This window comes from Saccostrea cucullata, unplaced genomic scaffold (genome assembly GCF_032062105.1).
Source record: "Saccostrea cucullata isolate Sc308-1 unplaced genomic scaffold, CSIRO_AGI_Scuc_v1 ctg6714, whole genome shotgun sequence".
Lineage (NCBI taxonomy): Eukaryota > Metazoa > Mollusca > Bivalvia > Ostreida > Ostreidae > Saccostrea > Saccostrea cuccullata.
This window is the reverse complement of record NW_026928408.1, coordinates 1,044-13,539: the sequence shown is the minus strand read 5'-3', so window position 1 is coordinate 13,539 and position 12,496 is coordinate 1,044. Positions and strand designations below refer to the sequence as shown.

The window sequence follows — 12,496 nt, the reverse complement described above, 5'->3', positions numbered from 1 at the left end:
TTAGGGTTATAATGCTTTTTATATCTATACTTACTTTATCTTCATATCTTTTAAGAAATCCCCTACAAGCTGGTGGTGGTGTGTAGTACAGAGAGGGAGTACCACTCCAGAATTGTGGCCGCCCTGGACAAGTACAGACGCCCCCCTCTCCCTCTGATGACACATGACAACATGACCAAATACATCAAGGACAAGCTGACCTTTGACATCAAACGACCTAGTGCGACCCCTGCTGCTGAAGCTGATTTTGATCTGTGTGTAAAATTGAATGAATTAACTATAGCATAAAACTATTCAAAACATAAATCTGTTGAATTAACATAAAATTATAATCAATATTGTAAGTTTATAAGCTCAGAAAATATTCAAATGAATGTAGATTTTTCGGATGCATGCCCAGGTTTTATATATTGTTTTTACACGAATTCTTTTTTAAAAATATTTTTTGAGTAGATCCTATGAAGAATTCTTTTATATATTATACAGTATGCAAAATCATATGTAAATTTTGTACTTATACATGTATACTTGTGTATAATTGAAAACCATTCCAATCTACTTTTCAGTTGCACAGTAAGAGTGGTGAAATCATGGAGAGCAGGAGTTGGCAAGAGTTTACACAAGAAAAGATCGGCAGAAAAACTCAAAGTTCTAAATAATAGTGTAATAAGAAGCAAGAAAGCTGTGGTGTCTATTCCGTTACACGACAAGGAAATCTCCATTGATGGCATCATGGACGTTCTTTTACAGAATACGTTGCCTCCCGAGGAAATAGAACCAAGACTGTTCCACATTGATCTCTCTTACGAGGTGAAAATCATTTATTGTTATTATCACATTTTAAAAATTTTAATCCACTAGTGGTAATCATGAAGATTCATACTATTAAAGATGTCGTTTATGTTCTCATTTAGGTAAAATATCCTTTCGGTCTAAATTTCACAATTTTTTTTTAATTCCAAATATTTGAAATGTGAAGCGATGCTTACTTTACAGAAATGAACAATATGTCAAATCATGATGTGAAAAAAATTGAAATGGTAAATAGAAACATTTTAATGTTTTTTTTATCTCACAATAAAATTAAAAATATGAGGTTTATATGAAAGTAATATTAACTCTCATACCTATCTAATTCTCATTAGAAAACAATCGGAAGCGTTGCTTTTTAAATCAGAATATCAATGTAACAATTAAATGACTAATACGTTAAGAGATAGAGATATCTCAATTTTTACTGCTTAAAAGAACAATTATATATGATTTATGAAAATATTGGCAACAGAAACTAGAAATTAACAACATATGTAAGATAGAACAGATTGCCTTTAAAATGATTCCTTTCAAATGAAATCTGTAAAATCGGACATTCATTGAATTTCATGAGAAAATATTCAGAAATTTATCTCTCTTATCAGAGGGATATTACACCTTATACTGAAATTCACATAAAAAAATAACAACAGAATCCTTCAAAAATATGTGTTAATTATGATTTTTGCATTTGAACACAGTCTCTTATCTGTATATAAACCTTGATAGGTCCAGGAGAGAGTGTACTACCTGTTGTTCCAGTTACTGACAAACTGCATTTGCAATTAAATAATTTATCCGTTTTTTGTCCAATCTTTAACTATAGTTAATATAAATTCTGTGTTATGATTGATTGATCAGGTCCAGGAGGGGGTGGACTACCTGTTGTTCCACTTACTGATATATTAACTATAGTCTATATAAATTCAGTGTTATGATTGATTGATCAGGTTCAGGAGGGGGTGGACTACATGCTGTTCTAGTTACTGATATATTACCTATAGTCTTTATTAATTATGTGCTATGATTGATTGATCAGGTCCAGGAGGGGATGGACTACCTGTTGTTCCAGTAACGGATATATTAACTTGGTCTATATATAAAATCTGTGTTGTGATTGGCTGATCAGGTCCAGGAGGGTGTGGAAAACCTGCTTAATTCTGTGTTTTGATTGGTTGATAGTCCAGGAGGGGGTGGACTACCTGTTGTTCCAGCTACTGATATATATTAACTGTAGTCTATATAAATTCTGTGTTCTGATTGGTTGATCAGGTCCAGGAGGGGGTGGACTACCTGTTGTTCCACTTACTGATATATTAACTATAGTCTATATAAATTCTGTGTTATAATTGGTTGATCAGGTCCAGGAGGGGCTAGACTACCTGCTGTTCCAGCTACTGATATATGTGACTCGCCATGAGATTTTTGGCCCAAATGCGGCAAAACGTAATAATGAAAAAAACGTCACAATCAACGTTTACAAAAAAGCGTGAATTTCGCGCACTTGTTAAAATAATTGCAGGATGAATTTAAATTGTGTAATGTTTAAAGACTTTTTATATAAACAAAAATAATAAGAAAATCGATCTTATTTTGATTTAAAATATTATTGAAAGTTTTCGAGGGAAAAAATCGAGATTATTTAGAGTTATTCCCCGTAAGACTAACTCTTCTTTAGTTTCCGAGTTGTTGGTGTAAACAATCATGGCGTCTCGAGAAATGAGGGAGATTTAAACTGAATAGAATCGCCGGAATGGAAAGCTGCAGCCAACTAAGCCAGTCAAGTGCAGTTTCTAATGCAAGTACAATCCCCCCGGAAATAGTAGAAAACGAAGATGAAGAATTTGTAAACGAAATAAATCGAGTGAATGACCTATATTTTGGAAACTTGTCAAACACATCGGATGTCGACCCAGAATATCACTCTGATAACGCAGAGAGCTCTGACGAAAATGAAAGCGATGGAGAAATAGAAGATCGAGAAAATTTAGTACCAATAGAGCAGAGTGAGGTAGATAAGAATGAAATTGACCAATTTCAAAAGTTTAATTCTAAAACATGCGGTTGTTCTCGACTCTACGGAAAACCATGTAGTGAGGTCGTCGATTTAGAATCTTTGCTTGAATACAGAAACACGTGCCTGGAAATGAACAAGGAGGAACTAGATATGATGATCAAAGTGCAATTATTTCACCATCGGCGAAATGACAAAGTTACTAGTGCAAAGAAACATAGATCAAAAGAAAGGGAGAGAATTAGACAAGAATATTTTTTTAATGGACATCAAGTGTGTAGAGAAACATTTGCGTTTTGCCATGGAGTTTATAGGAAGACGGTGGACGCGCTTGCTCGTTCCCTTGATAAGGATGGACTCGCTCCTAGAATTCATGGAAACATTGGTAAACATCCAAAGCATGCCCTCACTGTAAATGATGTTCAATCTGTAAAAGATTTTCTAACATCTTATGGAAACAACTTTGGTTTACCATTACCAGGAAGACTGCCAAACTACAGAGATTGTAGAGCTATAGTGTTGCCCTCTGATAAGACCAAGGCTGATATACATCAGGACTATTTGTTAGCTGCAGAGAGTCTACATTTGAGAAAGATATGTTTGTCAGAATTTAAAAGAGTTTGGCTGAATACATGTCCACATGTTCTAATTAGCAAGCCTTCAACAGACCTATGTTATAAATGCCAATCCTATGCGAATATCCTGGTTCATGGTGGCAATATGACAGAAGAGGAAAAGGAGCAACATCTTGAGAAATACACAGCTCATGTTGAAAAATCAAAGATGCAGAGGGATTATTACAGAAGGCAATGTGAAGTTTCTAAAACTAGCTTTTCTGCTCTTCCAAATGAGAGAAAAACCAGAGGTAACAATTTATTATATGATTCAAGTAATATTGTTTGAAATTAGTTAATCATTTATGCTGTAATGGTTAGGGCCGTGGATATCGGCCTGGATAGCTCAGTTGGTAGAGCACCTGACTAGAGATACAGGGGTCCCGGGTTCGATTCCCGGTCCAGCCATACATTTTCTCCTTTCCTGTTACAGATTTGGTGCCGTTGACCACCCCTGGAATTGCAGGTGAAAGTCCTGCCAGGGGCAATAAGAACTTGGGTTGTGTCTTCGAGGGCGAAGACCATTTAAGGAGGGAGGAATGTAATGGTTAGGGCCGTGGATATCGGCCTGGATAGCTCAGTAGGTAGAGCACCTGACTAGAGATACAGGCACCCGGGTTCGATTAGCCATGCATTTTCTCCTTTCCTGTTACAGATTTGCCGCGACAACCCAGGTTCGAATCCTGGTCACGGCACCAAATCTGTAACAGGAAAGGAGAAAATGCATGGCTGGACCGGGAATTATCTCTAGTCAGGTGCTCTACCTACTGAGCTATCCAGGCCGATATCCACGGCCCTAACCATTACAATGCATTAGTTCTGTTAAATTAGTGATTTTTCTTAATCAATTGGCTATTGATATTTCCCCCAGGTCAGCCCATCTGTTCTTTGGAGGGAACTCAACATTACAGTTTTGATTATGCCCAGCAAATACATTATCCACATTATGCGCAACAGGTTGGTCCTTTGTTCTTCAAAACCCCACGGAAATGCCAGTGTTTTGGAATCTGTTCAGAGGGTTCAGGTAATTTTTAGAACGTCAAACACAAGACTACAATAGTCTAATTGATTTTTTAGCGTTACTCTTTTAGTTCAATGATAGAAAATAAAATTTATAGATTCATGTACAAGTTTACTACTACTAGTCTAACAAATTTAATTTATAAAACAGACTAGGCAGTGCATTTAATTGGCTAATACATGCAACCTGTAAATTTAGAATTACATTTTTAGAAATGCACCCTTTCATAAAAAAAAATTGAAGTAAAAGAATAATTAACTTTTTCAGTGCAAACATTTTTTGTGAACTTTTATCCAGGATCACAGATATTTTACTTGATTGATGAGTCTCAGCATTCTGGAAAGGGGGCAAACTCTGTTGCCAGTATGATTCACCACCATTTTCAACATAAAGGTTATGGAGAAATGAATTTACAACTCCATATGGACAACTGCACTGGTCAAAATAAAAACAACACTGTTATTGGGTATGTATTTCCAATCCAACTGTCTATATTTTAACTACCATTTGTGTGGGTGGTATTTTTGCAAAATTAATACAATAGGTGTCTTCATGTCAAATACATCCATGTTTACATGTGGTACATGTAATGAAATACACTGGCAAAATTATTTTCAATTCATTTGCTCTCTTTGATTAGTTTAGTTTCATAATGAAGTTCTTTTAGAAGTGCATTTAGAGATCTTGTCTCTTTTGAATTTTATTTTAAAAGAATGTCTTGTAGATATGGGATGTGGCGAGTTATGACCGGCAGACATATGACCATTGAGTTTTCTCTGATGGAGGCAGGCCACACAAAGTTTCATCCCGACTGGCATTTTGGGCTCTGGAAGGTGAAATGGCGAGGAACAACTGCAGAGAATCTTGAGGAAGTGGCCAAATCTGTTGCTCATTCATCTAGGAATAACCATAATATTCCCCAGCTTGTAGAGGATCCCCAGTATCCAGTCATTTTCTATGACTGGAGCACGTTTCTCAAGCAGTACTTCAAGCCAATACCTCAACTCAAGCAGTATCATCATTTTCGGTATGCATTATATTGCCTGTGTTTTTTAGCAATTAATTTATTGGAGGTTGAGTTATCACAGAACAACAAATGCACAGAGAGGCATAGATAAGATCTTCAAGTATACTGTAGACATACTTTTTTCCACGCTGTCATAATTCTGCGGAATCTTGATTTTTGTTTAATCTGCAGGTAGAAAATCATGTGGATTTCTTAACTGTCCCTATATATACCTTACATGTTTATTAAGTATGCTTTGACAAATTTCCGTGAAAAATTTGTGACCTGGTACATACCGTAAATTAATACCATACGAAAAAAGTACTTCTATGGTATTATATTTTTTTTCATTTTATTTAATTTGGTCTGAATTTCATGACTTTAGTAAAACCAGCGATTTTCAGACCAAAACATCAAAATTAATTTAGTATTTTTCTTTATACATGATTATCTTATTAAATATATATATTTGGTGTTTGTTTGTCATATATTCTTTTATTTTCTTATGCTTGTATAATTTATCCCTCAATTAAAAATCTTTATGTTGTCAAATTAAAAAAATTACATGAACATGTATACAAAAAAAAAAATCCCCAAAAGCAAACACCAAATACATCAGATTTAAGCCCATGTTGACAAATGCAAATTTTAAGTATAAGGTTATGAAGAATTCTGTTAGCATTGAATTTTGAAAATTTTTGTATACATGTATGCTGCTAAAAACAGAACTGAAAAGAAATTCTTAACTAATTCTAACTGCCATGACTGTGCTCCTTCAATATCTTTTGCATTAAGGTGTAGATAAATATATTTAAAAAACAATATATGTTGGAAGATCTAACATCTTTGACTTTTGCAGCATGACACATGAACATCCTGGAGTAGTCCATCTACGAAAGTATGCTGGAGATGAAGAAATTACTGTCAACATCCTGAAACACAAAGATTTCAGGTTTCCAAACATGGATGCCTCTCTTCCAACTGTTATTAAAGCATGTGGCCTTGACGCACAGCGACAGTGGTATTTATACGACGAGGTGGCCCCATACTGTGCCAGTCATGAGGCATGTCCCCGCCCAAGTGTACCAAAACCATCAGCCATAAAAGTTGAACAGAAAGTGAAATTAGGAAAGAGAAAATGTGCAAATTAACATTGTAACAAATCAATGTAATTTACATGCTGTCATGGATGTCAAGAGTTTGATTTTATCTAGTTCTTAAAACTGTTATATTCTGTTGTATTAATTTGATCAAACAATATGTGTTTCAGAATGAAATGACATATATTTCAAATTGTGTTACTTCATTGCTTTAATGTAACTTTAATGTCGCAGAAATCACCAATATCAGATAAAGCAAGATGTGTTCATGAAACACTATGTACCCAGTGGTCCCTAATTTTGAAAAAACTATTTTTAGTATATAGGTCACAGTCAAGGTCACAAGGTCATTAACCTTGGTGTCATTTGAGAAAACTTAATTTTGTGGAATATGCATAGAAAGTATGAAGTTTCTATCTCGTATTGTTAAAGATGTATTGCAAATGTTCAAAAAGACTATTTTTAGCAAATACAAGTAGGTCACAGTCAAGGTCACAAGGTCATTGACCTTGGTGTCATTTGAAAGAGCTTGGTTACTGGAATATGCATATCAAATATGAGGTTTCTATCTCTCATGGTTCAAAAGTTATGGCAAAGGTTAATATTTAAAGATAGACAGGACAAAATCAGTATGCGCCCCTGATTTACCGATCCGGGCGCATAAAAACCAATTAGTAAAGTCCAATTTTCTTGACAATGAATAGGGATATCAAAGAAAAAAAAACAGATAGTTGTTACTGGGGGTCATCTCTACTAGATAGTATAAAAATCTCATTTTCTCTCAGGTACCTCATTTGGGCCAAAATTCTCATGGCTTGTCACATATATTAACTGTAGTCTATATAAATTCAGTGTTCTGATTGGTTGATCAGGTCCAGGAAGGGGTGGACTACCTGTTGTTCCACTTACTGATATATTAACTATAGTCTATATAAATTCTGTGTTCTAATTGGTTGATCAGGTCCAGGAGGGGGTGGACTACCTGCTGTTCCAGCTACTGATCCTGGGCTGTCTGACCAACAGTACTGGACACGTGTGGAGGAAGCTGCCCTACGACCTCTACATTGTGGAGACCATGCTTGTACTGGCCAGGGACTTCCAGGAACAGGTATGGTTTTACAAACGTATATAATACGAGTTGTGATAAAAAAATTCGCAAACTAATTGAATAAGTTCGAAAAATGAAATAATATAAAGTTTCAGTGATTAAATTTTTTAAAGTAGTTCTCTCCAATTTTAATGCGCATCTGCAGCTGTTCTGCCCGTGCGCGGATCACGTGATTCATGTATAGGCGGTCATGTGACATGCTCCTAAACGTTCTGTCACAGAAGCTTAAAGATTTTTCCTTTTTTTACATTTTTTAGCAAGCAAGTTATTACTTTAAAAAAAAAACAGTCCATTTGTCAGAAATTGCAAAAATCTCGGCAATAGTATGGGTTGATACTGATATCCTTTTCCAGAATGAACATGGCAAACATCATATCCTAAGTCCTCTGTCTTTGGACCATCGTTATTTCAATGTGGCTAAAGTGTTGGCGTCTTCTTTTAATCAAATCTTATATGTTTAAAGTCTAAATAAGCGATTTTTAAGATTTTTATTAATTATATTATAATTGTAAAAATATTCAACTATTTTTCTCACTGCAATTTGGCGATCTTTCATATCAAATTGCTTAACAAAAGGCACATCGCTTCCCCAGCTTGGTTTCACAGGGCGACAGATAAACATCATTTTTAACATCTACCTTCCTTCACTTCAATACTGTGAAATCACAAATTCTTGGGGGTTTAATTTTCGTTGTTTTCGAGGTATGACAAGACCCACGAATTCATGTCCACCACGAAATATAAAATGTTACATACATAAGTACTCATTAATCCTTGATCCACGAAATCAAATCCCCGCGAACCAAGAGATTTTCCTCAAACCACGAAAATTTGACCCCACGAAAATATCTGATTTTACAGTAATTAATCCAATTAATGTCTAAACTTCTCACACGTATTTTGTCTTCATAAACCGTGTACAAATTATTATAAGCTTCTGCAAAAGAATTTTCAAGATATACGTTTAACAATACAGCCTCTCGTTTCTAGAATGCGACAGGTCAACCAGTTTTTGACATAAGTGACCCAAATATCGATGTCATTTTATAATTGTAACGTAACATACATAACGTTTCATTACATATGCTATTTATAGAACATCTGTATGACGATTCAAAGGATTTGATTTTAATCAGATTATTTGAATGTTGACTTTATGTCGAAATGGTTTTTGAATATAAATAATAGATATATTTATGAATTTGAAAGAGAAAGATAGCTACATTATGGATAATAAAAAAAAGTTTTTATATTTTAAAAGACAGGGTATTTTAAATGCAAGCATAGATGCCTCGATATTTTGCCTGCTGTTACCTGTCGTTCTCCTCGAGAAAGTCTGAAAAAATACCAAGGATATGCTTCAGGTACAAAAAATGTATATTGAGATATACTGTTATACTGTCTTTTTTCGAATTTATAGGACCTGGGCCAGTTTCACACAATCACACACACACACACACAAACAACTTACCAAAGACTACAAATTTAAATTCGTGATTAATTATGAATTTCTTTGAAATTGCTAGCATAGAAATATCTTAATGAATTCCTTCGAAAGAAATCAAAACTATTTCAAATAAATGCTTAATTGAAGGAAAAAAGCTAATTTAAATTTTTGTATTTTTCTTGAGTTCTTTGGTAAACAGACCCCTGCATTTGAAATAAGCTGATCTTTATCTCAGAAACGTGTCCGATTGAGTTGATTTTTTTTACTCAGAGATTATTCAAAAAAAGCAGTTTTTATTAGGCAAAGTGGTCGGTTGCCATGGCAATATGTTGATGTTTACTTCATCACTTAGTACATTTTATATAAAAGTTGGCTTGTATAAAAAAAATGAAAAGTGATGGAATAATTACAAACTAATGATACGATTGTCATAAGCGATATTACAAAAAAATATCCGATAAAAAATAACGAACTTTTGTTAATTGCTAGGCAGTTTTACTTTTAAGGATTAATTCTTTCTGAGCTAATTATTTATCTGAGTTTCTGAAAGCGTTCTTTCAAAATGCAATTCCTGTAATATTTTGTTTGTCCAAAAAATGCACGTGTATCTTCTTACAAATATTTTTAAAAATTGATTTTGATTTCCATGACGATCAACTTGAAGAATTCATATAACTTATTAATGACAAATGAAACTTTGAAAATTAATCCTACATTTTATGAAAGTCAAAAACTTGGGATGACGTGTGCTTTTCTGATGGAATATTTGAAGAAAAATGTTCACTTTTTAGTTTTACTGTTCAGTTCTACACTTTTGTACATGTACGTGATAATAATCTTAAAGTCATGTACTATGTTACACTTGGTATTTTATTACAGGTATCAGTTAGAATACTTCAAGAATATCTGTTAATTGCTTTTAATTATAACATACCGCGGTATTCCATTCATAGGGATTGACCAGAATGACTTACTATTTGACGAGAAGGAGTTCAAGAGCGACGTTTTCCAGAGACCATTCCAGTACCTGTACAGACTGGACATGGGTCGAGGCCTGGGGGACGTAGATATGAGGAGGACAGAGGGAAACCCCCAAACCTGTCTACAGACACTGCTCAAGTAATGCATTGACAATGATTTATTAATATATAGGTAGTTATTGTTTTAATTATTATCCTTTACTTTTATGCACATATATACAATATTGACTGAACATTGGAAGATATCCCCGCCTGAGGATCGTTTTATTTCCCGATCTTCAGTCAATATTTTTATTATATACCTTAAGTGTCCTATACATTTATTTCAATGTACTTAGTATATGAATGAAATCTTTATGACGTTTCGATCATTCAAATGTTTTTGAAATTAATATCTAGATCTGCTACATGTGTATTTGTATCTCCCTGGCTGACAAGTTCATTACCTGTGCTTTGCATAATTTCGAGAAACTTATGAGTAATTCTTTCTTGAACTCTTCAAACAGATACTGTGGTATCAGAGACCCTTCCTGGGCTGAGCTTCGAAATTTTGTCTGGTTCCTGAACACACAGCTGGTGGACTTTGAAACTTCAGATTTTGTCTGCCCAGCAGTTGCTGAGGATCTACCCGGATTTTCACAATTTGTCGTACGATTCCTCATTCAGATGTCTAGGGTATGGACTGTTCTCTCATTCTCTTATAATATTATGCATATTCAGGTAGTGCATATAGAAGCATGTTCAAATGTTGGCCTCTGCGAGTAGGATGCAGTTCCCAAAGAGAATCTAAGTTTAATATGTTATGTGTAATATCTTCTCTGATTAGTTATATTGAAATGCATGTATCCCTAAATGAGCAGATTGAAACTATAAAATATATTTGCAATTTATAGATCCTTGAGGTAAGAATAGAGAATAATGCTTTACATCGGTGTTTTATTTATTTAAATATGATTTACACATATTTCATTGGGATATTAAAGAAAAATAAATCTTATGTTGAACATCATGTCCAAGGCGACTCAAATGGGGATTGTTTACTACATGCCTCATACTTTAATTTGAAACAAATGTATTAAGCAAATTTTCTCTATATACAAATATTTAAAAGTAATACTCTTTGAGACTGTCACTATCCAAATTAAAAAAACTATAGCATTCTTGATATTTTAGGACTTTGCTACGCGGTCGCTGAACATGAGTGAGGAGTCCCCCATACAGATGTTACAGAGGATGGAGTCTGAGGAAGAGGAGGAGAATGAGGAGGTCATGCTCCGTCAGTTTCAGCTCAGGAGGACCTGGGAAAGCAGGTAACATTTCATTTCTGTCATGTCTTTTCAACCATTTTAATAGTATCTTATCAAATTTTTCTTTAAGTTAGGTTCTAGGTACTATTTGCATATCCCTTGTCAGCATTTGGAAAAAATTATCAAGGCCTGCAATATATTTATAACTTTAACTTCAAATAAGATCTTATTTTTCATACAATAGTTCTTATCATATGAAAAGCATCAAAAAATATTTTTTTTTCTTTCTGGTTGTTTTCATTCATTCAAACAATATAAAATGAGAGCATTGTGCCAAATATCTGCATGATGGCAGGGGATGCTCACTCCTCCATGGCACCTGATACTACCTCTGATGTCTTGGAGGTCCATGTTTGCTCTGCTCCTATTTTGTATGGTTTTATGGTATTTTGATCTTGAATACTGTTCGTTATCTCCATATGTTTAAAAAAATAACAAACATTAGTAACACCTAACCGGGAACGGTTACCTTTCATGATTTTAAACTCGAACTTCTTGTTCGTACTATCAACTATCCGGTGTAATCACTTTCTTTAGTATGCATAATTGAAAGAAATATGATGCTTCATGTTTCTAAAAGAAATTCCTACAAAAGAAACTCGCTGTAAACGATGAATTCTTTCACTGAGCAATTAAATGCCAGACCTTTCCAAAAATGAGTGCAACCAAGCTCGGCATGTTAAGAGCAGATTTATAAAATAATGAAAATATGTCAGTGCAGCTAGGTAATGGATGCTCATAGGAAATACACCTTAAAATATACAGAGAAAATAAATTTAATATTGTAATTTGTTTTTATTGTATGCGTTTTGATCAATGGGAAATCTACTGCTTGAATGTGTATAATAGTACATGTATGAGGTCTTTGTCAAATTCGGCCATAGCAATTAAACGTACATCAGCTGTTGTTAATTATTACGTGACTAATTTAAAACTAGAAAAATTCATGAAAGGCTACAAACATAATGAGTTAAATAATATACAGATAATTATTTCCACTATAAAAATGATTGTGTTTATTTTTAAGGTTTTGTCCAGGATCAGCATGTCCAAAAAAATTTTTTCACAATATTATAGCTCCGAAAC

The 12,496-nt window shown here is 34.1% G+C and overlaps 2 protein-coding genes across 2 annotated transcripts in view; both read left to right on the top strand.

Annotated features, from left to right (window-relative positions):
• LOC134277476 (E3 ubiquitin-protein ligase RNF213-like) overlaps positions 1 to 11,413 on the top strand; it is a gene marked incomplete at its 3' end in the record, with an annotated part of 32,740 nt that extends 21,327 nt beyond the window's left edge. Inside the window, exons 14-20 of the mRNA XM_062759806.1 lie at positions 56 to 254; positions 567 to 810; positions 7,530 to 7,676; positions 8,938 to 9,040; positions 10,077 to 10,242; positions 10,610 to 10,778; positions 11,277 to 11,413. Of these exons, the coding sequence (XP_062615790.1) occupies positions 56 to 254; positions 567 to 810; positions 7,530 to 7,676; positions 8,938 to 9,040; positions 10,077 to 10,242; positions 10,610 to 10,778; positions 11,277 to 11,413 (1,165 nt within the window). The remainder of the gene's footprint in view (positions 1 to 55; positions 255 to 566; positions 811 to 7,529; positions 7,677 to 8,937; positions 9,041 to 10,076; positions 10,243 to 10,609; positions 10,779 to 11,276) is intronic.
• Positions 2,221 to 6,717, top strand: LOC134277475 (uncharacterized). The gene is made up of 5 exons (XM_062759805.1): positions 2,221 to 3,692; positions 4,313 to 4,465; positions 4,760 to 4,928; positions 5,187 to 5,489; positions 6,328 to 6,717. The coding sequence occupies exons 1-5, from the start codon at positions 2,567 to 2,569 to the stop codon at positions 6,617 to 6,619; spliced, it is 2,043 nt and encodes a 680-aa protein (XP_062615789.1). The 5' UTR covers positions 2,221 to 2,566; the 3' UTR covers positions 6,620 to 6,717.
• Positions 11,414 to 12,496: the final 1,083 nt, after the last annotated feature.